At 35.9% G+C, this 25,884-nt stretch overlaps 2 protein-coding genes across 2 annotated transcripts in view; one reads left to right on the forward strand and one right to left on the reverse strand.

Annotated features, from left to right (window-relative positions):
- Positions 1–5,891: 5,891 nt before the first annotated feature.
- Positions 5,892–10,043, forward strand: LOC121327212 (G2/mitotic-specific cyclin-B3-like). Its single transcript, XM_041271097.1, has 10 exons — positions 5,892–6,037; positions 6,354–6,457; positions 6,701–6,791; positions 7,397–7,489; positions 7,677–7,769; positions 7,913–8,050; positions 8,788–8,943; positions 9,047–9,196; positions 9,412–9,539; positions 9,728–10,043. Exons 1-10 carry the CDS (start codon positions 6,035–6,037, stop codon positions 9,813–9,815), a joined length of 1,044 nt encoding a protein of 347 aa, XP_041127031.1. The 5' UTR covers positions 5,892–6,034; the 3' UTR covers positions 9,816–10,043.
- Positions 10,044–19,616: 9,573 nt separating this feature from the next.
- The window catches only part of LOC121326672 (PTB-containing, cubilin and LRP1-interacting protein-like), a 37,049-nt gene continuing 30,781 nt past the window's right edge, over positions 19,617–25,884 (reverse strand). Inside the window, exon 3 of the mRNA XM_041270025.1 lies at positions 19,617–22,224. Coding sequence (XP_041125959.1) covers positions 21,748–22,224 — 477 coding nt within the window. The 3' untranslated portion in view covers positions 19,617–21,747. The remainder of the gene's footprint in view (positions 22,225–25,884) is intronic.

Raw genomic sequence — 25,884 nt, forward strand, 5'->3', positions numbered from 1 at the left:
ACTCCCACAGCGGATTTGATCAAAGAGCTTACGAAAAATCCCTGAAAATGTTACTGAAATTGATATCTGCAATATCATTTCCTCCTCAGTCACATTTTAACATAACTGGTTTGAATGAAATATAACATTAAAGCAATATAAAGTATATTAGACTACAACGCATTACTTTTTGTGTGTATAAATAATTTTTTTGTTTGTTTATTAACTGTTAGTGCTGTTCATGTTTCAAAATAAATATAATATTCATATATATATATATAAATATATATATATATTATGATATATATATGTATATATAATTCTATATTACTAAGTTATAATAATTATAATTAAAAAAACTGTTCACTTCTTCAAAAGATTACTGCAGTAACATATTTAAATCTACATTTAAGCAAATATGGTGTGTGTGTGTGTGTATGTGTGTGAGGGAGAGGGGGGTATTAGTTTATAAGTAGATTACTATGCATAAGGTAATCATTGTTGTTAACAGTTAATTGGTTCTTAAAACATAGCATTTCTGAAAAGACAAGGCAAGTAAAACACAGTTCATTTGAACTTAACAACATTCCAAACCAATAATAGTGTTATCCCTTCGGCACAGATTTTAATTAATAATAACGATGCGCATGCTTCCCTGTGTACAAGAAAGGGAATATTAATTAGCTCAGGACGTCAGGATTGGTCACCTGGTTTCCAGACTTAATAATGGAAAACATCCCTGCATTGAATCACAGCATGTGCACTTGCAAAGTACACTTTTCTCACTGGCATAAATTCATCAATTACTCTAGGTGCTGTTGGTGCCGTTAGTAGTTATCATAAGTCACATAATTTCCAACATGAAGTGAGCTTTATTTTTAATTATACATGCCAGCAAAGAGGAGGTACCAGAGGAGTTCATATTGGCTGAGCAATAGAAGGCTGCTTCTTAAGAACTGCAGTTTGACAACATTCTAAATTCTGTGGATCTAGGTCATGGTGAGCTACTTTTTATTATACTGCCACCTGCAATGTGTTATGCATAAGATATGTATAATGTAGGTCATACATTGTTAATATTCTCAGCTGATACGGGAGCTTTTACAGTTAAGATAATTTGGATTGTATAAAATCCCAGTCTCTCCTTCTATAGAAGCCTAGAAGGCATATTCTTTAATTATCTCCTGCTCACAGCTCAAGTATATCCCCTACATTACCCGGCTTCCTGATTGCCAAGTCGTTTTTTTGCATTTATTTATAAAAAGCTGAGAACTGGCTTTAGTGGACAGAAACATATCGAGATACCATTTAGATTATTCTACCTGCACTTCAACATGTAAGCTACTTAATTTATTAATGGAATATTTAACTGTGACCTTATTAATCAGTCCAAAGCTGCTTCCTGCTTGCAGCAATGACTTGATTACTACAGAAGGACTGGCCAGATCCAATCTACAGATGAATACATATATTCATGGTTTACATGAGTCCAACACCACTAAAATATCAGATAGCCTTGTTATTGTGAAAAGGACCAAGTAATCAGGTGCTTTCTGGAAGATAATATATAATATAGCAAGTCAGGCAAGGATACATAGTCTGGTGAGTGCAGTACATTTATTTAAGGGCACAAAATTGAAGCGTATTGTCCTATTTTCAACTACTGGTATGGTAAGGGTATCTTTGGGTGCTGTAATTTCCAAAGAGGATGAAAAGTTGTCAGGAGTGGTGGGAGGAACCAATCACTACACATGTCATAGAATGAATAGGAGCAGAACTTTGCAACATAATGTGATATTACAGTAATACAGTAGCTTGTAGTAGTTTGCCAAGGTTCCTGGTGAACCAAGAAACACACTGAACTCGCTGGTTGCTATCGACTCCAGTATGCCACAAAGCGTAGGCTCATACCTTATCCCTTACATTCATTGTGTTTTCACTTCATTCTAGGGATCAATGATGACATTGCTGGGCTTGTCACCTTGCTCCTAGGCAGTGGTCGATTTAAGGTCAGCCCCTATGACTTTAATCATTTTTTTATCAATAAATCCATCAATGTATTGGTGGTAATACTGTAAAATCAATCAACGCGCAATTTGTTCACAAATTGTTCTTTCTTGATTCATACATTGTTCATTTATACATTGTCGTTCACTGTTATTTTTCTTTTCCATAGTTTTCAATTTTTCATTGTGCAAAATACCAATAAATTGCATACCAGAAGGTACTGCTTATCTTTGTCACATTGCAGTGCTTAGAGGGCAAAGTGGCCTGTTTTTCAGTTTGATGTAGACTGGGCATTCATAAATGAATGATGGATACCTCACAGACAGAACGTACTAATTATGGATCCCTTGTACTGTCGCAGGAGCATTAAAAAAATGAGTAGGGATACCTCCAAGCAGGCCAAGCACATTTTTTTTCTATCATATGGATGCATTTACAAGGGGTTAGAAAAAATATTTTTCATTGGTGTCAGCTGTTTAGAATTGGTTAACAAGCAGAACAGTCCATGGGGCACACTGTTGTAACAAATATTATATATTTGATGCACAAAAGAAACACTGTCAAATTGAAAACATTACAAAGTTAGTATCGGGTATGACCTCCCTGAGCACAGTCCTGGTAGCGTTGACACAAAGACCTGATCAGTTTCTGGAGAGACTGCTGTGGGATGTTCCGCCACTCTTCCTGTGCAGCTGCAGCCAGCTGGCAAAGGTTTGGCTGGTCATGGTTGTCTCCTGTGGATGGCACTGGCAATTTGGTCCGACAGATGTTTTATTGGACTCAGGATAAAAAGCTGGCCACAGCAAGACCTCAACATTGTTTTCTTGAAGTTGTGCAATTATAATCCTAGCACTGTGTGGTCTTGCATTGTCCTGCTGGAAAATTGACACTTCTGGATTGGCTTGCAAGAATAGAAAAACTGTTGCCTCAAGGACTTCGTCAATGTATCATTGAGCAGTAAGGTTGCCCTCAATCTGCACCAAAGACATTCATGTGTTAAAGGAGATGCCTCCCCACATCAACAGTCAAAATAACATTCACCATGACGTCTCAACACGTTGTCTTCCGACAGGTCTGTTAAGGGCAAAACACCATTCATCGGTGAATAACTCACTCCACCACTCTGTCTGCTGCCACCTCAGATGTTCTCTGGCCCACGGAAGACGGTGATTTAGTCTCTCAGCCGTCAACATGTTACCCCTGAACGGCCTCCGAGCATGCAAATCATTTTCATGCAGACGGCGAGCTACAGTCATTCTGCTGATGTGCAGACATTTCTTTCTGGAACTTCTTGTGCTGTAGCCATTGCAGTCTGAAAATGATTAGGCAGATGGATCAGTTGGATGTGATTGTCCATAAGCTATAAAAGGTGTGATGACTGGCTTTGGACAATCAATTAACCTAGTAAACATTTAAGTCTACAATTACAACCACAACAACAACAACAATGTGTAATAATAATAATAATAATAATAATATATTTGATTTATATCTAAATAAAAAGTTTTGCCAAAACAAAAGAAACAATGAAGATTTACTAGAGAGCAGGTTATTTTCAACTTTCAGTTGCATTAATTGCATATAAAGAAAGCAGAAATTGAAATGAATTTGGTACAAAACTGTATATAAGTCTTCACAAGTCCTAAGCATTTCTTCAGTACAGCCTTACCTTCTAAGGAAGTACTATTAGAAATGTAGGTAGCTCCTCCTTGTGGAACTAAAGTAAAGCAGGCTAAAATATTCTATTCTATTTTCCTTTATTGCTATTTAGCCCTGGACAGGAGTATTTATTTGCTTTATACTACTATATTATTACAAAATAATGATTTCCAGACCAGAGTATGACTTTAAGATTTAAACAGACTGCACTTTTAGATGAAGAATGTAAGCACATAAGAAAGGTTACAAACGAGAGGTCTTGCTCGTTTGGTTGTTAGCAACTTATTGAACCCAGAATGTCATCAAGACAGCTTCTTGAAGGAGCTTCAACAACATTTCTGGGGAGTTGGTTCCAGACCCTCACAATTCTCTGTGTAAAAAAAGTGCCTCCTATATTGTGTTTTGAATGCCCCTTTATCTGATCTCAGGTTGAAAAAGACCCCTGGGTCGACATTGTCAATACTTGAATCAGGTCGCCGCGTAGCCGTCTTTGTTCAGGACTGTTAGCCTGTCTGCATATGACATACAGCTTAAACCAGGAATAATTCTGGTCGCACTTCTTTGCACTCTTTCTGGAGCAGCAATATCATTTTTTTAGTGAGGTGACAAGAACTGAACACAATATTCTAGATGAGGTCTTACTAATGCATTGTAAAGTTCTAGCATTACTTCCCTTGATTTAAATTCAACATTTTTCATTATATATCCAAGCATTTTTTTTTTGGCCTTATATATATATATATATATTTATATATATATATATATATATATATATATATATATATATATATATATATATATATATATATTCTTCCCCACATTGTCTAGATGAAGACATGTTATACTGCATGGTCAAGGAGACAGAAACGTGCACAATATATACATTTCTCCTTTAACTTTATTTGTATTTGAATTGTATTTGAGGTACAGACCCAAAAGTTATTCATCACACGAAACTTGGAAAACGGATAGCAAACTACAGCGAGAGGTTGAAAACGTACTAGATAAACATACTGAAGAATAAAAATAAAATGACAATGCAGCATATCTGATTGTTCGCGTATTACAATATCTGTAAAGATTTGTATTTATTTTTTTACTTTTTGTTATAAGCTGGGTGAAATATAAATCCTTTCGAGTTTTCAAGAGACAGAGAGGGTTTGGAAATCACATGAAACGCTTCTTTAGAACTACCTAAAGCCAACCTTCTCACACTTGAATCACGAACCGTGTTTTATAACAGTAAGGAAATCACCTTATACAGCAATAACTATTTAAATATCAACACTTGTTTGGGTCTGGGTACCAAACTAGAAATAATTGTAAATCATGGACGTTTTTGATAAGTAAACGACAAAGAAAACCTACATATATTAATAGCCAGGTTTCCACATTGATGTTATAAAACAATAAGAACAAACTCGCTTGAACTAAACTGACATAACTTCATTTTCAACCTCGTAAAGTGGCCGTTGCCGCTTCAATTTTTCCTGGAAAGGGCAGCTGTCAATAATAATCTCAGCTTCATTCAATTCATTTGAAAATTACGTCAGCTGTTTACAAAAACTATGGGTTAAATCGACGCACGTAAATTGCGCTTCTTATTGAGTAGGAAAGTGGAGAGGTAGAACTATAAAACAAACAAACAATAAAAGAGAAGACAGTTGTGTCTGCGTAATATATATATATTATATATATATATATATAATATATATATTATAATATATATTCAGTGTAAATAACTGTACCGTAATCAAACGCTAGACGTACCTCTGTTCAGTGTTACAATGTATTAAGTGATCAAATTATATGTTTGTGTGTTGTTGTTTTTTTAGCATTTACCGTGAACAGTGATCTTGCAGAATGTCAGCTTTTGTGCAAAACAGGAAGAAACCTATGAGGCATCCTCAGTGGGTAATTAAAAAAAGGAAATGCAAATCAAACGAAAACGTGGAATTTGGCAAGGTAAATTATTGTGACGTGTGTGTATTTATTTATTTATGTATTTGTTTATTTATATTTTTTGGTGTAAGCTTTTGTGATGTTTAACTTCAATATTGGTGTGGCGTGCTGTACTGCAGTGCTAACACTTGGTTGGATGCGCTGTTTTTGAAACGACGTATTATTATTAAGCGTCTTACACCATTCTCTAGTTCCATCAATTAACCTATCTAGTTAAGTATAGTCTTGTTTTCTTTATTCAAGTTTATGTGAGCCTCTCACTTTAATAACACGTGCTTCTAAAAAGTAGACATGCCTTCTATCTGTCTATAGCTATCTTGTTTTTTAGACATTGGAGAACAATGTTACTGAATTCCTTGTCTGTTCAAACCAACCAAATCTACTTCAACAAGAGAAAAGACAAGTCTTTGGAAATAAAACAAATTCAATGGTGAGAGAGCATGTCTTTTATTTACCTCCAAGCTGTCCAGATCTCATGTATTGCCCTAGCTTTGTTTATAGCCTTAGTCCAGTACGCCATTTTGTAGTTCTGCTGTATACAAGTTTCAGAGCAATGAAACTTGGTAAGTAAAGGCAACAAGATCCAGTCTACCACCACAGCAACTACAGAGGCCTAGTATACAGGAGTTAATGCCTGCAAGTGAAACTACACTAGCTGAGGAGTGTATGCTTGGTTTGCCTGTAAGAATGATTTAATTGTTAATAAACTGTTTGGTTTTGCGTGTTTTTGTTTTGTTTTTTTCCAGGCAATTCTGAATATTCTTACAAAGAGAAAAGCTGAAGACCAGCCAGAGACTCTAAACAAAAAAGACAAGAGAATAAAGTGTGCCAAGGACCAAACTAATGAGAAGTAAGCTAGACAATTGTTATGTTAGGCACGTTGTGAAGAAGCACTGGGAGCCAGTTAGGTCTGGGGTAAAACCGCATGTTCTGTGTGTGTTTTTAGTCGCTTGTACCAGTGAGTAGTCACATAGCCATCACTGTTTTAACACCTGTTGTCTGGTTTCCATTTTACTACTGAACACACCTTGAGTAACCTGAAACTTGGTAGGGGTAAGTGTATTAAAAGCTTGTCTGTTTGTGCTTTCTGTAGATGCTTAAAGCAGAATGTACTGAAGAAGTTGACCACTGAAAAGAATAAAGATGCTGCACAGCATGTGGTTCACAAACCAAATAAGAGTTTGGTAAGAGCTAGAATAAATATTTGCTGGCTGGAGATAATGTGTGCTCCTATTTTTTAATTTATTTATTTATTTATTTATTTGCTGTATAGAGAAGTTACCGGGCATAATGGTTTTTAATTTCAGGCAGAATATATAGAGGTGGAGGGTGCAAGAGCAACAGGGAGTAAATTCAATTGAAATAGCTCTGTGGTCCTAGACATTGGTAAGCCTTCTACTTAAAGTTCCCTCTTCATTGACTATACAATCAATTAGTAGGCTAGAGCACTGAAGTGTTAATTGCATACACCAACTTTTATATTGCAGATAAAGCCACCTTGGATCCCTCTTCCTTTTAAAAGCATCCTGTGTAAAATAAAAAATATATATAGATATATTTATGTATTTTGTTGGGAATGTGAACTTGATGGATCACAAAGGATGGACAAATGTACAACGAATTACGTGTTGGTGCACGACCCTATGCTTGTACGAACCATGTAAATTTATATATATTATATATATATAATATATATATATATATATATATATATATATATATATATATATATATATATAAAATATATTCTATACCGGAAATACGGTCATATAAACAGAATGTGTTCCAGGTGGATTTTGATGTTGATAAGGAGGACTTCAGTAATATTTGGGCAACTCCGGTCTATGCTAATGATATCTTTCACAATATAAGAGAAAGAGAGGTAAGTTTTGAAATCTTTGTTTGTGCAAGCTCTACGGTACTGTATTGTGGTCCAGAATTTTACAAACCTGCAGTTAATTCCCCCCCCCCCCCCCCCCCCCAAAAAACAGTAATGAATGGGAACGTCGCCCGAGTTTTAAGGCTGAACTGCTAAAGGTCAAATATTATAAATGCCCCTTTTCTTTCAGGCCATCTTCCCTCTAGCTGACTACATGGACAAGCAGCTGGACCTTAGCAAGAGAAAGAGAGCCATTGTGGTGGACTGGATGATTGAAGTGCAGGTACTGTTCAAAAGATTGGTTGGTAAGATTGGGGTTAAAACTTGTTATAAAATGTCAGTGCACTTTGTGGAGTTTGTGTGCTTTGTTGCCCCAATCTTCAAAAAGCAGAACCGGATAATTCAATGTATCTTGTGTATTTGCAGGAGCACTTTGAACTGAGTCACGAAACACTCTACCTTGCAGTGAAACTGATGGATCACTACCTCACGAAATGCCAGTGTAAAACTGAGAATCTACAGCTAGTGGCAGCCACTGCTTTTCTCATTGCTGCAAAGTTTGTGGTATTAAACTTCCTTCTTTTTAAACTGAAAAAGGACTGTATATACGACTTGCTACTTAGGGCCAGAATTCTCAGTATTTATGCCAAAATGCAGTTTGCAGAATCTTTTGTGACGGTAAAATAAAATGTTTTATTGTTTAACTAGACATGTACAGATTTCTGTGCCAGAGTGGTTAATCCACTTGTAACAATAACCATTGTATTTTCACAAATGGTACTGTTTTATTCTGGTGTAAACCTTACATTTGGCACCTTTTACATTGGCGCAAGGATTATCTTTTGAAATTTAATTATTAATACAGCATGGAAGAGTTGAGTCTGAAGAGTATAGCAATGAATTCAAAGGAAAAAAATTAAAAGCATTCATAAGGTAATGACAATTAATGACCTCAAAGAAAGCACAATTGCAATATCGGACAGCCAGGTGGCACTGCGGACTTAAAATCACTTAACTGAAAAAAAAAATTAAACTGAACTCATTTTGACAAGTAATCCCATATAGAATGGTTGTGCCTAGAAATAATTGGAAGCTTGAGACTCCTGTTAACTCTTATGAATTAATTTTTAAACACTTACCAGATTATACTAGGTGTCCCTGTTCAGAGCTGTAATGCAAAGGGTACTATGGGGATCTGATATGGCGGTATCATTTGTTTTGCTGCTGTTGGGATAGCATGCAGCTTTCTTATCCACCTCCTTCACTAGACGATGGATGTTTTAATAAGGGAAATGTTTCAGGAACGTTGCACTCCCTTGGTAGAGGAATTCCTGTTCGTCTGCAGTGGGACGTACAGCCGGAAACACATTCTTGTGATGGAGAGGAGGATTCTGACCGTGCTTGGTTTCGACATTAATATCCCAGAACCATATAGCTTTATTCGCCGCTATGCAAAGGTATGATTCCAGTTGTCATTATTTACTGGCAGGGGAGGACATGCTAACTTTGTTTAAAGCTAACCTATAACTTTTATTTTGATCTTTCTTTTTCAATTTTAAGTGTGCAAGGAGCAACCTGTTGACGTTGACTCTGGCCCGCTATATATGTGAGATGACATTGCAAGAGTATGAATTTCTTCAGGAAAGGTCCTCTAAACTGGCTGCAGCGTGCCTTTTCCTTGCAATGAAGATGGCCTCCTCAGGGGATTGGGTAAGTTTGCTAGTACAACCTTGCTTGATGAAATATTTACCCATGGCTCGCTGCTTCAGGTAAAAATTGTCCCTCCCCATTTTTGTGTGTTTTATTTTTGTGCTCCTGAGAGAGACCGTGCTACAAGCTGGTCAGGCAAGGCAACAGCAGTGTAGAGCCTTTTGACTATCAAAATTGAGCAGGCTTGAAGTGTAGAAATCCTGTTTTTGTTGTAGACCCAAACACTGGTACATCACACTGGATATGAGGAGGAAGACCTTGTGCCCATAATGGAGAAATTGAGTTCTATCATCTCGACGCAGAATGGAAAACTGAAAGCTGTGTACACCAAATATTCTCACAGGCAAGTTTAAATGGTTTTTGATCATTGCTATGCATTCAAAAGTTGCACTTCTTGCATGTGTTTTGTGTGTTCACGTTGAAGTGAACAGTTGGTGAACTTTGGAGCGGTTCACCCCTGTTGTGTATTGATGTATACGTTTGTGTAATGTTCAAAGCTTTTTACCAGTAAATGTTTGTTTTCTTTTCTAGCACTTTTCTGGAAGTGGCTAAAATTCCTCCTCCCGAGCCCTTCGCTTTGATTGAAGACACAGCAATAGTGTGCAAGGAGATTCAGTAGAGTCTTAACAACTGACATTGAAAGGGAACTCCTATCCTGCGTTACTTAAGATGGCAATTTTTTTATTCATAAAAAGGCACAAGGAACTGCATAAACTTAAACTGTATTTGGCAAAATCTGCATTCCAGGGCACTGCCATTTCCAACTGAGACATTCAGTCTTAACATGAATGTGTTTTTAATTCTGTCCTGGAAAGGTTATAACATTTTAACTGTTTTTAAATTAACTATGAACGTAATTTTTTTTTTTTTTTTTTTTTTTTTTTGAGGGTAAAAAAAAAAAAAAAAAAAAAAAAATCAATCAAATGGAATAAATTGAAAGAATATTTACCACTAGTCCGGTTGGACTTAAGTAGGTCCCCTTTTTTTTTTTTAGACCCCTGTAATGTCTTTAAATTTGTACTTAAAACTAATTGTAATAATAATTCAGTCAGTGTTGATGTGGTTTTGGATTACTTTTTATTCTAGCATGCATTGCATTTAGTATTTGTATGCAAAACTGCCAACTTCATCCCTGTTCTGTAATATCAAGGTAACATCGGTTTTAATAACCATCTGATTTGAGTGTAGTCTGTAATTCATGAAAACATTTACTGATTTAATACTGTCTGTGTAAAACCAACAGTAAATCATACATTAAAAATAGACTTAAGAGCCAACTGACTTTTTTATTTTTTTTTCTTTAATTGGTAACTTGACCGAACTCTCCTGCAGTAAGAGTGTTCTCACCGGTTCGAAAAGACGTTCCACACACGAGTACTCATGTATTCTGAGCAGAAGTGCTCATGGGCTGCAGCTGTTTTCAAGGCTAAGTGGCACTGACGTATATTGAGAGATCTGAGGGACACACTTAAGCAGGCTTTAAGTAACACACATGAATAGTCTCTTTTAAAGCTCAAAGGGCTTCTATTTCTTCTACTAGTAGTACTGTATGATATATTTTCTTTCTAGGAATGTTACTGCACACCAGGTCAAGTTTGTATGCTTGTTTTACAGCCTATTTGTTTTTTTTTTGTTTGTTTTAAAATGGAAATCCATCTTTCCAGTAGAATAATTCACTAGCTGGAGTTCACAGAACACGATTTGCCTGTGATGTCACGCTTGCTGTAATACCCAATGTACTACAGTACACTCTGGCAACCTTGTATTTAAGATGATGCAGGAAGAACTGCACTGATGTGTATTGGTGAAGATCAGCCATTAGGTGTCATGTAATGACTACAAGTGCAGCAAATCCCTTTCCGATTCATGTGAACCATTCGTTACATGCTAATCTTTAGCAAATCCCTATGGCAATGAAACGTTGTTCTGATTGCCAAACTGTTTGAAAGTCAGGTACGTATGATGATGTCACATCGTTTTGTAGTGTAAATGTGGTCTTCATGGTCAGATATGCATTTTCCATGTGTTGCGTATATTTATTGTGTGAGACGATTGATCTATTCCAGCTGGAATCTCGGTTTGAGACGGTAAAATGTATATTTTTTTTCTAAATGCATTCCTTCTTAATAAACAGCAAGTATCTAGGAAATTAAATACAATATTTATTTTTGAACGGTTCCAACAGTTGTGCTGTTTTTGGGGGGTTTTTTTGGTGTGTGATTGCAAACACATTTTGTACAGCTGTTCTACAAAAAATTGTATAGCTTCCGATGGCTTATAAGAAGCAGTAATTCAATTTTAGTATAAATTGCTTATATAATTTATAAATATAATTTAGTGGAATGGTATGGGCTGTAAAAACACTATACAGTAAGAACAGTAAGTAAATACGTGAATTAATTAATTCTTGGCACAACTTGCCAACAGAGTGAACATTTCTTCATATAAAGCTGGTAACCAGAGATTCCATTTGTTTAGTGAAAGAAGTTTGTTTGCCGTTATTGCTAAGTTCCTCCACTTAGGATATGGAGGTGTCTGGGTTCAAATAACAAAAGCCAAAGAATATTCCCCAAAACAAATAAGCTTATGATCCTGCTGTAGGTTAGGCTGTTGAGTCTGAATCAACAGTTTGTGCCATGGCCAGGCATTGAGAACATTATGGATTTCATGCAGCAGCTGCAACAATAAAAAATAATAAAAAAAAAAAATTTTTTTGGAAAAGAAGAAAAAATCTTGGCTTAAACTAACCCCTTTCATTTGTCAGGTTTCATATTCATAACACGGAGTTGGTTTTCAGAGTAATGTGTAGATTTTAATGATATAAAACCATGCCAGGAAAAATAACTTGTATGTGGTGAATTTTTAGCAGTGTTGATACGTTGTGTGTGTGTGTGTGTGTGTGTAATAGTATGTTCATTTGTAATTTTATAGCACTCGCACTGGTCTGTGTTAACACTCTGTTCATGTGATACCTTAGCATTGATCTTGGAAGTGTGTGTTTTTTTGTTTTGTTTTTTTTTGACCTGTTCCTAATGGGTAATGGAATGCTCTGTGTAAACCTTCAACAGCAATATTTCTTCATGGGCATGTGGAAGGAAACTGGGATCCTTTTGTGTGATCTTATTACATTGCATTTAGATCCTCTCCTACAGTTTCTGCATTCTTGCTCAATACTAACCAAGAGGTCTGAAACAGTATAGTACATTTAAAAATGTTTTAAAATATCGATCTTTAAACAAATGGGAGTGGGGTGTGGTTTGACCATATCAAATAAGTTTGACAGAAATGTTAAGGATGGGTCTGCATCTAAGCACCATTGCACTGCAACTAGTTACACTAAAAGTGTGGCACAACCAAAGTGTTGACAAGTTGAAAAACAGCAAGTTGGGAGCAGTACACATTCAAACAGATTTAACTGACTCCCCTGACACTGAAGCAATGCGCTACTCTTCAAAGAGACGGTTCAGTTTCCAAAAACGTAAATGTGTACCCATCTTCAGACTTGCAGTTATCTGAAAGGATATTATCTGGAAAACACCTACTGTTATTTTAGGTTTTAGGATCAGATTACCGCTACCCAATGACATTTTTCATAAAGCATCAACAAAATGCAGAGGCACTATTATCCTCTGCTTTTACCTCCTGTGCTATTTATGTTCATCAAAATCAATTTAATTTATTATTATTATTTTTTTTTTTTTTTTTTACAAATCTCACATAACTTGCTCTACATTTATTTTAACCATGTAAGACAGAAAAAGAAAACTTGCTGATTGACCATTACTACTGTCAATTGTCCAATACAGTACCTTGCTAAAATACAAACATTTATTGTTTTTATAGTTCATCTTGTTTTGATTCCCAGATGTTCAGACTGCTGTTATTCCAACCATTAACATGTTTTATATTTTCTGAATGGTATGTTATACGCAATACTTCATTGCATATTAAAATACCACAAACAGGATAATTATGTGTTGCAGTTTAGAAATGTTTATTTTATACTTGGTGTTCAGAAAGCATGTAGGTGGCACATTGGTTAAGAAATAAAGGTCTGCATCTGGATGCCTGAATAACCAACATGTAAAACTGTTAAAAGCCAAGTAGAAACAAATCTTGGTAACACTTTAAAATAATGGCTGCAAACTCGTAATTAATTCCAACTGAATATCCGATGCAAGTAATTTCTTTCAGCCATGTTCATTCCTGTGCGTTTAATTACCTGTATTTATTTAATGTTCCTTTGAAACACATGATCTTGATTGTATGCAAAAGGTGTGAATTTACATACATATATGAATTAGTGAAGAATAAACTGTGAATTCATTGGGAATGGATAGAGGGGAAAGAGGAACAAAAACGTTTTGCATCATGATGAATTAACAGGGCAGTATTCTAAATGAATTGCTTCAGAACTCATAAGAATTATGTAAGATATTCAGGTGTTATTCCTGTGGTTTTCCACCAGAATTCATTATGAATTTGCAGCCATTATTTTAAATTGTTACCCAAATCTTGGTGCAGGCCCAATACCTGATCAACCATCACAGATAAAATCAAATCAAGTTGCAAGGACCACACTAGAGTTCTTGCATTGGTTGAAACAGCTACATTAAAATTTTAGTGCTTCATTTTGATAGTTCCAAGCCCATGAAATTTAATTATTAAGAACTCGATCTAAGAGTTATTCATAATTTAAGATCTGTTTTTAATACCAATGATCCTACAAATTACAAAATAGAGGAATTATATATATTAGAAAATTTGTATTGGTTGAGTGAGTTGAACAGGATTATGAGGAAAAATAAACTAAATGTTATGAATGAGAGGAGCTGTCCTATTAACATTGACAGGGTTCCTATATTACTCTATATTATAGCATGTGTACAATATATTATGTTATGACCTACTGATTTTATCATTTTATTACACCGATGAAGTCATTTGCCAAACCCTCCAAGAATTCTAACAAGCCTGTCGAAGAAATACTCCAGTTAAGGGTCATGTGAATTAACAGCAGCATGTGACATTTTGAAGAAAACGTGCCAAACATTGCTTATTCTGATTTAAGTAACATTAAAATTGGGGTTTTATGGCACTGGGGGCTTTAGGGTTACCTTCAAATGATTCACTTGTTGTAAACAAATCATTGTTCAAAAGAAATGCTATTTGTCTTGCAGCTATTTTATGTCCATTCTACTTCAAAATGAAATGATTTTTTAAAATTTTAGTTTTAAGGTTTTAATTACTCTTGATTTTGTGCTTTTAAGAAATAAATGCAGCTAGATAAGGCAATTCATTTTTTTAATGTCCTGATTGTGTGAGGTGTTTTGTTAAGTGTTGGTAGCTTTCCATGCTTGCATGTATTTATCCACCCACTTACTGCAGCTCAGATGTCAGCAGCAACTGTGGTGAGTAACTATGGATGTTTTTGAGAAGAAATGTTTGTCATTGCGTATATTTATTTTAATATTTTTTTAATGTTGCACCATTTTAATGTGTTTATTTATTTATTTATTTATTTTAGTTTTGGATGGAATATGTCCAGCATTTGTAGTGTGAATTTAATCCCAACAATATTACTGTCCATTAACACCACTGAAATCACCAGAGACATTAAAATCACCCATTGGTATTGAATTGTAAAATTAGTGAGGCATATTCACTATATATAGATTTGAAATATGCCATTGATTATATTGTAGTGACTGGTAACCTCACAGTTTAGGACACCACATAGTGTCTATGTCTATTGAGGTGGGGTCTTAATACCTGCTATAGATCAGTCGGATTTGTAGTGTGGTGGCACGTTTAAATGGCTTCACCTGAGTCTTAGGGACTTTTGAATGGCACTGAAAACATTGGCAAAAACAGGAATTCTGAATTTCCACAAGAAACTAACCAAGTCAGTAAAAACTAGTCACTATGCCAAGTGCTGTCCCATGTGTCAAAGCTATTCATGCGTTAGAGATTTTTTTGGATCAGTCATGCATTCCTTTTCATAATGCTCCTTGTATCTTTTGTTTTTTCTTGAATGATATTTAAGGCATTTCCTGCGTTTTGTACCACATAAATCACATAGGAGTTGTTTCCGGCCAGTCCTGTACTCGAGTTCCTAAAAGGTTCCAGCTGAATGTTTGTTTGTTTTTACAAAATATATTTTTATTTAATAACTTACATTAAAATAATACAAAAATTCTTTTAAAGAATAATATAAACTTGGTATATATATATATATATATATATATATATATATATATATATATATATATATATATATATATATATATATATATATATACACACACACACACACAGTACTGTGCAAAAGTTTTAGGCAGGTGTGAAAAAATGCTGTAAAGTAAGAATGCTTTCAAAAATAGACATGTTAATAGTTTATATTTATCAATTAACAAAATGCAAAGTGAGTGAACAGAAGAAATTCCTGTACCGTTCTGTACCGTTCTCCAGCCCTTCGGTGAACAAAATGCCTTATGCTACAGCCAAATATTTCAAATTTTGACTCATCAGTCCAGAGCACCTGCTGCCATTTTTCTGCACCCCAGTTCTTGTGTTTTCGTGCATAGTTGAGTCGCTTGGCCTTGTTTCCACGTCGGAGGTATGGCTTTTTGGCCGTAAGTCTTCCATGAAGGCCACTTCTGACCAGACTTCTCCAGACAGTAGATGGGTATACCAGGGTCCCACTGTTTTCTGCAAATTCAGAGCTGATGGCACTGCTGGACATCTTCCAATTGCGAAGGGAAGTAAGCATGATGTGTCTTTCATCTGCTGCAGTAAGTTTCCTCTGCCGACCATTGCGTCTAGGGTCCTCAACGTTGCCCATTTCTTTATGCTTCTTCAAAAGAGCTTGGACAGCACATCTGGAAACCCCTGTCTGCCTTGAAATTTCTGCCTGGGAGAGACCTTGCTGATATGCGGTATAACTAACTTGTGTCTTGTTGCTGTGCTCAGTCTTGCCATGGTGTATGACTTTTGACACTAAACTGTCTTCAGCAACCTCACCTTGTTAGCTGAGTTTGGCTGTTCCTCACCCAGTTTTATTCCTCCTACACAGCTGTTTCTGTTTCGGTTAATGATTGTGTTTCAACATATTGAATTGATGATCATTAGCACCTGTCTGGTATAATTGTTTAATCATAAACCTGACTATATGCCTACAAAATCTCTGACTTTGTGCAAGTGTACCTAGAAGAATTGATGCTATTTTGAAGGCAAAGGGTGGTCACACCAAATATTTTTCTTCTATTCACTCACTTTGCATTTAGTTAATTGATAAATATAATCTGCTAACATGTCTATTTTTGAAAGCATTCTTACTTTAAAGCATTTTTTTCACACCTGCCTAAAACTTTTGCACAGTACTATATATATATATATATATATATATATATATATATATATATATATATATATATTTATGTTAAGATTTCTGTCGAAATATTAGGTATTGGTATTATAAATCATGTGTCATTAACCTATTTGGCTTTACAAGCTGTTTTGATTTGTTTTATGTTTACCCTTTTTAAAAAAAAAAAAAAAAAGGTAATTTTTGGATCATTTGAACATTGAAATTCTAGCTTTATATTATAGTTCCAGGAAGTATCTTGCCCAATAAAGAGCTACAAAAATGTTTGTCAGTTTTTTATGCTTCATTTCTTGTTTCTTGACAGAGCAAATTATAGAAGCCACAGTTACTTAGCAACTTCTTATACCCTGGAAAATGCATTAGGTTAGGGTTTTTTTTTCTTTCCTTTTTTCTTCCTTCTGGTGCACATGCCATTCTGAGCCTTAGAAGAGAACATACTAGTAATTACAATCAATACAGTACTACATTGTCCTTGAGATCACATTGTATTGATTTAGTGTCTTTAGTCTCTCTTTATACAGTACAGTTCTAATTTACTCTGAATACAGGAAGGCTACACTATAAAAATAAATACATTCATTAAAACGGATATCATTACCACAGATACAGATCTGAAAACTATTGTGCTTATCAATTGTGAAGATAGCAAGGATACCAATAGTTAATTCCATCATAAACCGTCTACCCCACCCAGTGATTCTTCAACTACTGTTTTAAGACACTGGCATCATTGCAAAACTATAAGACTAGAAGAGGTTTCTTCTAGAGTACTACTACTGTTTCCAGTGATCAAATTATACAAGCTGATTCCATGGGGCATTTCCTTTTTACTCACACTTTCATCATTGCCATCTGTAAAGGTGTGACGTCTGTTTGCTAGCTCACATATCTGTGCTAACCCAATAATCTTCTGTAGTTGGTTCTAACTACCTTATATGGGTAGTTATGGGGTCAGGCTTGCAGCTTGTGATTGGAGAAGGAAGAGATAACCAAGAGCAGAATAAAGCATATGCTATAAAAGTCAACACAGCATTTGATTTCTGCTTTATATTTTTAATTCTCTGTAGGACCAAAGGTTGTGGACACCTATTGAGATCAACGGCAGTCCAGCTGGCACCTTTAGTTCAAATTTCAATTCATTCAAAGTATAATCATTGAACTGGAAGGAAAGGTTTGCTCCCATTTTTGTATTGCTGCTTCTCACCAGGCATATATTTAGACCGTGTTTCCAGAGCCTACGAAAGCAACTAGACCTTGCTTGTCAGCCGTGACCCCCTGCACTGAGGGACATTGTGTTTAGAGGAGGGAGAGGAGGGGGGGTACTAATACATTATCACCAAGTAGATCTGATCTCACTGCATGAAAGTTCAGTCAGTTTTCTGCTCTGGGTAGTGTGTGGGTCTGCCTGGTGCCAGCTTTGGTGATGCATACAGTGTGCCTTTGCAGAGCAAAGATTGCTTTACACAAACAATGAAAAAATGAGTGAAGACACTGCACTGAGTGAAGGCATGCATGATAAAATGACCACCTTTCCAGTTGGTTTGCTGGTTTCCTTGTTGTAGTTATGCTGCTGCCAACAGGCTTGCTTTGCAGGCTTATGCTTAATCACACATGAATTTTACTCACTTTTCAGAAAATGTAAAAACTAAAATACCAATTAATGTTTCCGTTGCTATTTTTATCATTGTTCTGAGTTCTGTTGCTACAATATTTAGTTGTATTACCTTTTTCCCCTTTAGAGGCCATTAAATTAAACATGCTAAACGCACAAGCTACAGTCAGACACAATACCACCAGTCAGCATGCTAGCTTCCCTCCATAGCTCTGTGAACGCATCTCAAAATAAACCTGGAAACCCTGTGCCATTCAGTACTGGTCCAGTGAGACGAATTGTGCCGAATTGACTGATTTCAAACCCATGAAAGGGTAGTAGACCACTGCCATGTGTTTTCTGTGATTCAGTTGCTGTTCTGTGATCTTTCAATGCTGTAAGTACATTACTTGCACACAACAATTTGTCTTCATTTTTTAAATAAATTTAAAAGTTATTTGTCAAGGAATGTGTTTTCCATAGGCTAGACCACAAGCAATGCTTTGAGCTTTTGCATTCACCAGTTACGTGATGGATTGATATATACACACAAAGAAAATATGCATGGCTAAAATTTTCAAATAAAACAAACACTGACTTTGATCTTTATTTTCAAAAGATGTGTCGGCCATTTCTAAAACATTTTTTCGGACTCCCAGTAGTATTGTGGTCTTATTCTTGCTTTAGGGTAGAAAGTGTTTTCATCTGGTTGCTGTCAATGCAGTTAAGCTGTAACGGTTGCACTGCATTACCAGCGAGTCATACAAACATTTACCAGTTGTCTTTAGTTGCACATTAGAACTGTTTTGTATGCCCCACAACAAATGTTGTTGTTATTATTATTATTATTATTATTTATTATTATTATTATTACTACTACTACTTTTCATTTCACATGGTAGGTAGTTTCATGAAACCCTTTACCAAGAGGGTTATCTTATATGCTTTATGAATAGTAGCTTGTTATACAGCACAACATAATTTGTGGATATTAATATACTTTTTTTCTATAAAGAAACAACACTAGTAACTTTTATGTAACCTCCTACAGTATTTGTAGCAGTAGATCCTGTAGAATGATGACGCTGGTTTATTTTATACTCATAAATCGGCAAACTTTAGAAAGAAAGTCAGAATCACTCTTGGTAAATGTTTTATATATTTTTTTAACTTTGCAAATAATGTATAGAAAAAAAAACAACAACAACATTTAAAGCAAATCCAAGCATTTCTCAGACAAAAAAAAAAAAAAAAAAACACAAAAAAAAAAAAAAAACAATTATCCTTATGCTTCTATAAATGTCCTTCTTTAAACATTTAATCTAATGTATGGCTTTGCACAATCTGATATTCCAGCACGATATGACTTTCTATATATTTCACAGTCGGTGAATAAACATATTTCTGTACTTTTAAAATAATAACTATAAACACTTATGATGTAATATTAAAAAAAGATACATTTTATTTACAGAAGCTTATATAGTTCTTTTTTTTTTCTGCAGAAATATAAGATTTTTCCATTATATTATTCCTTTCATACTGCATTGGGTCACAATCTTTTTAGGGGTTCGGACCCCAAAGATGCATTTATCTTCTCTTTAAATGCGTCACAGAATATTTAAGAAACTTTTGTGACCGTGATCTTATTTCCCCTGATGTATCAAATCTCTGACTCCGTGATAGCACTGGTGCAGGAACGACTACACAGCAAAAACTACACTAACCTAATTAGCCCCCTTCCCATAATCCATATCCCAAATGAGGTTATAACATTCTCTGTCAAAACTTTAGTGTTAATTGAATCTTTAAGTCAAATAACAGATGGCCTTGACCACACTCAAGAATATGCACTGGTAACACCTTTCATAAAGTTTAAATACGATTCCCTTAAGATTCCTGTATATAACTTCTATCTGTATAGCTGTATTGTTTTTAATTGTAACATATTGACACAAGTAAATGCTCCAAGAACCTCACACCATGAAATGAAAATATTTTACAATCATATTCCCTTCAATGAAAAAAGTAAAACTTTTCAATAGACACTGCTCATAAAAATGAACCCTTATAAAATAGCTGGTCACGGTATACTAAGCTTCCATTCTTAAGCAAAGTAGCGTCCAAAAAAAAAAAAAAAAAAAAATACTGACATTTATAATTGTTTTTGAAACTTTAGGGATTCAAATAATCAAAATTTTAAACCCCATTTTTTAGGGTTCTCATTCAGAATGTAAACGTGTATGCACTGACTGTGTCTGTCTGTCTGTCCATATGTCCATCTCTCTGTCACAGATGGTGCACCTGATGACTTCTAGCCTTGTGTAGACTATTCAGGTGCATTTGAGTACACTCCAATACGCTCGTGTTTTTTATACAAAAATGATGAATAGTTGCATGATAGTGGACCGTTATGTGTGCACACTGGTCTTACCTTAAAACATTCTCCTGTTACTGCAAGCCTCTTCACATTTTGTTAAAGTACCTCAATTTTAACTGTGACTAAGGCCAATGTATCCTGCCAACACACTATAAATTAACTTCCTGTACAGCAGGTATTATGATACTACCTAAGACTCGCACCCACAGCCTGGTACTCGATCTGAGTAAGGTCTGAATACCTGAAAAGGAAGTGACTTTATAGTGTGGTGGCAAAGTAGATAAAAGTGAAGTAAAATAAGAATGGCGTTCTAATTATTTTTACTTGACACAATCGGTTTAGATTTTTCTAAAATATAACACACGTTTCCTACAGTGTATCTAATGTACTGGATGTGTCTGCTCTGGTTCCTTAGATAATTTTTCTTCTTGTGACCAGTGCTTCAGTCACTTTTAAATAATTCTAAACCGCAAAACCCAAACAGTCTATCTGGTTGTGCCAGTCCACAGCAGTGTAAAACTGTATGATATTACAGTAACTGACCCTCGTTACAGAAGCTTTATTTTTATAGAAACATTGTTTTTGTATCATGACATTATAAAGAAAATTACAAAAAACGTTGAATTCACGCCACATTAAATGGCAAACATTTAACTGTAATTTTGACATTTTTTTATATACTGTATCGGTAATGTTTTCCTTATTTCTTCAGAAGGGAAAGGTCAGCCTAAGAAGGAGGCTACTTTCTCTGTAACCTCCTCCCACGTGTCTTCACAGCTGTCTGGCTGCTGAATGTCAGCTTCGTTGTACGACAAAGTCTGAGGCTGGGTCCGCAGACTCTTCACAATAGCTTGATGGATTTCATTAGCCAAATTGGTGCACATTAGAGTCAAGGCAAGAGCCTGAGCACTGTCAAGCTGTAGGAGAAAAAGCTTATTCGCACATTTACAGCACAGCAGCTTTGAAACAGGAATGTAATTACTTTAATAATGCATATCTTTAGGTAGTGAATCACCCTTTTGATTTGGAAAGGCGGTCATCCAAGAAAGCCACAGCGTTTTGTTTCCCCCCCCTCACTCATTCCCCCCCCCCTTCATCTCCACCCTCAACTTCCCACCTCCCCATTTGAATCCCTTCTTGTCCATTTCAAATTCTCAGTGTTCCTGCTGCAGCTGGTTCGTTAATGGGCGTGCTCAGTCATCGTCGGTTGCAGATTCCTCAGGAAATTCATCCGACGAGCTGCTTTTGTGGATTCTCCCATCGCTCTTCATGCTGTTAAAGGTCTTCTTAAAGGCTTCCATCATGGCGTGCGCCAGTTTCTTGGCCTCCAACTTGCTCTCGCACTCCACCGCGTGGCAGTCCATCTGGAAAGTCAAGTCGTCGTTTATCTCCCGGTAAATCCAGGCAAAGATGGTGGGGCTGACGTTGTGGTCCGCGGTGCAGTAGGCGATGCGCGCCACTTGGTAGGTGTCCATGTGGACTGTTGCTTCTCTCCGGCCATCCAGGTGGTGTAACCGAACCTGAAAGGGCCGTATCTCCAGAATGGCATTGGCTGGAGTAGTGTCTTCCTGTGCTAGGGTATGCTGCTCCCACAAGCCGATGACCGCTGATTCAGTGCAGCCTGTTAAAAACTGCGTCCCTGTTAAGGTGACCTTCCCCAAATAAGTAACCTGCAGAGTGGGAAAAAATAAATAAAAAAATAAGTTTATAATGATACAGCACTATATATCAACAGATTGCAGCATCTGGTGGATGCATTTTGTTATTGCAATGTGATTTAAAACAGAATTACATCTCAGCATAAAGTTATTTTCTGCTCACCCAAATCCTTTTTCTCAAAGGTTGAGTATTTTTTCTTTTAATCTAGCCAGAGTTGGTTGTTGTTGATCATTATCAGTCAACAGTGGTAATACAGAACACATTGTATGGCGTGATTACAACTGTAGAAAGAGAGACTTTTATGTGTTCCGCATGCAGGGCAAAGTAGTAATGTATCTGAAACACAAATGTCATACCTAGCAAGCCATTTACTCATTTGTGAGTGTGTTGGGAAATGGGCAAGCTGCTCAGGTTGCAATGCATAAAGTAGAAATACTAAAAGAAACTAAAGTTCACGGACAAGCGTACCAACTAGTAATTGAAGACACTGGAAAAAGTATTTTTCAATGTCTTTAAATGTTGGAATGGTTTGAGATTATGTATATTATTTTGGAGTGCAGACTTCAAGTAGCAAGTTTGACAATGCACAACATGTTGCAAGCTTTACATTTCATTAAAATTGTGTTTATTAATTGATTTGTATGTCCCTTCCTTCTCCTTTTAATTGGTTAATAACAGCAAATGAACGGTCAGTGAATATCTTCTCCTATGGTATGCAACAGTGGTAATAATAATAATCCCAATACTGTACATGCAGTAAAATAAGAACTTGCATTAAAACGAATCACTAGAAAAGTAGCGCAGAGGCATCTATGGATCAGCCATCCAAATTCCACAAGTACGGATCAATGAATCGTGAAGGTTCTGATTAAGGATATGATTCTGGCACGTTTTTTTGTACATTTCATGGGTGAGTTGCGGAAAAAACCCCAAGAATTCACGCAAAGGTCATGGAAAGGCCACCAAACAATGCAGATTTGGCTACATCAACATACACAGGAGTTTTTAAGTAGTACATCAAAAACAATAATATAAAGACTATTGCTTTTGACTACTGGTAAGTTTAAATAATAATAATAATAATAATAATAATAATAATAATAATAACCTTTATTTTTATATAGCACCTTTCATAGTGGACCACCATCACAAAGCACTTTACAAGATACAAGACTAGGGTGTGTGAACTATGCATCAGCTGCAGAGCCACTTACAACAACGTCTCACCCAAAAGACAGAGCACAAGGAGGTTAAGTGACTTGCTCAGAGTCACAGTGTGTCAGTGGCTGAGCTGGGATTTGAACCTCCTGGTTACAAGCCTGTTTCTTTAACCACTGGACCACACAGCTTCCTTTTGTTATTTTAGAGTAAAAGTTAAAGGTCCTTTCACACCAACATAATATCGTTGTTTTTTTTTAATACTGTATGATGCAGGCTTTCACACAGGCTGTGTAATGAAACAGAAGGGTTTCTCTGTGCGCTTCCGGCGTAAATGTACATATAGCTATATATACAAAATCAGCATGTCAAATAATTGTTTTTATTCCTGTGTTCAAAATGAAACAGTATATACATATTATTCAATAATAAGAACAAAATGTTTAAATTGGTTGTTTCAGAGCACTCACCTTTTAAAAATAAAAACTAACAAAAAAAAAAAAACTCAAATCACACAGGGAGGCGCCATGTTCAAGAAGCGGGGCATCACAAAGAACAGAAAAACAGATTGACTACAAAACAGATAAACCTCTTGTTTTAGCTACAGTTTGCAGGAAATAATGATAAACAAAAAGTGGTTCAACAGCAGTCTGAAGTATTTTGTTCAGCAATGTTTAGTTTTAGAGAAAGGATTTATTTTCATCAGGACTACCTGGGAACACTACATTGTATGAAAGAAAGTTTCAAGAAATAAAATGTAAGTATTAATAATTTTTAAAGATGCAAGCCCACTTTTTTGTTTTAAAAAATTAACTAACAAACGCTGTGAGTTTACAGTAACATACAATCTGTGTTCATTTACATACTCACTCAGCTACAAAATACAAATCTCATTCACTGACCTACATGGCTACACGTGCATACACAACCAAACCATTTACAGGTACTCGCATGTTTGTATTTTCAGTGCACAGCATACTGCATTTTTAAAGGAAACAAAGAAAGAGATAATCAGATGTGTTTTTACATTAATTTCCAAGATTTCACTGACTTGTGTTCAAATTCACGATTTTCACGATTTCTGTGACATCTGTGACACAATCGTATCCTTAATTATGATCTATTTGCTAAAATGAAAAGCCAGGCTGAATAGAAATGAAGACATCTACATAAGTCACGACTATGGGCACTATTATAGAAAAAGCCTATTCAGCAAGGAAGATGCATGCAAGTGAAGTGTACCTGCACAGCTGCATAGCCAACAACTTAACTAGTCTAAAGGAAGCTTGTTCCTAATCCATCATGCATGAAATCCAGATGGAACGCTTAAGGTCAGACACAAATCTAATTCCAAGATGATGAAGGGATAAACCAAACCCATGTCAAAAACATAACAGTACTGCATGTCTAAGATAACTCATAGTGGCCCTTTTCTCTGCTGGCATGAATTCAGCCTGGGGCAACTATGGGAAATGAGTTTGGGTAGTCAACCATCATAGCACGTAACGAATGGCTTTCCACTGTAACATCAATAATAATCATTTGGGAGAACAATCCTATCTGTTATGTGGTGTGCAGGCACACAGTGGCCTTTGAGTTCCACCCCTTCAGTGTTTCTGTAAAGCCCTTTTGGGGATCCTATATGAATGAGCGGCACAGTATTATAATCTCTGTCCCATTCAATAGCAAATGGTGCTTGTCAAGCCAACTACAAGCATTAGAGATCTGTGTGCAATATAGTTAAAACCATCAGAAGCTGTGCTCTATGAGCCACACTCAGATACTAGTGAATTAGTGAGGGCAATAGAGTCGACTCTGTGTGAAACGGTTACAAGGTCTATTGTATCTGGTGTAACACAGGGATCTATGCTTTTCACCCCAGTAAGCTGATGTCTGTTACTGGAATAAGATTCATACTGCTGGATGAAACCTAGTTGCCAACGTAACACAGAATGACTAACTACGTGGAAAGCATTCTGCTGCCAAAAAAAGTGTTCGATTCTGTGGGTTTTTGTTTTTTAATGATTAACAGTAAACCTTCCCAAAGCAGAGACGGTAGAGAGCAAACTCCAGTTGTTTGTCATACATACAAAATACCTACAACACATTGCTCAATTATGCAAGCTGAACTCCCTTGTAAAGTAAATGTACATATTTGATAAACAGTTCCCTTTGGCCTAGGGCCGCTGCACTGCTCACAGTATAGAAAGTACAGAGCAGAGAAAAAATAAACACTTTTGTATTAAATAGTTCTTGATTGATGAATACATGTTATTTGCAGTTGTTATGAATACATTCTATACTTATCCTATTTCATTTAATCCATAATTTATAGTCTTATTAGACATCATACAAAGAACCCAATCACAAAGTAGACAATCAAGACAATAGCATGAAGGAGTCTGTAACCTTCAATATCTGTAAAACGATTTAAGATTCTAAAGTAAACAAATGAACCATAGAAATTGTGTGATAATAGTATGCAGTTAATCCTGTCAGCTTAACTGTTAGTG

The sequence above is a fragment of the Polyodon spathula genome, chromosome 14 (assembly GCF_017654505.1).
Source record: "Polyodon spathula isolate WHYD16114869_AA chromosome 14, ASM1765450v1, whole genome shotgun sequence".
Taxonomy (NCBI): Eukaryota; Metazoa; Chordata; class Actinopteri; order Acipenseriformes; family Polyodontidae; genus Polyodon; species Polyodon spathula.

Excerpts from the sequence above, each read along its gene's own strand:
- LOC121327212 (XM_041271097.1), top strand. Across the intron at positions 8,051-8,787 it reads TCATTGCTGCAAAGTTTGTG|GAACGTTGCACTCCCTTGGT; the intron begins GTATTAAACTTC and ends GAAATGTTTCAG. Across the intron at positions 9,540-9,727 it reads TACACCAAATATTCTCACAG|CACTTTTCTGGAAGTGGCTA; the intron begins GCAAGTTTAAAT and ends TTTCTTTTCTAG.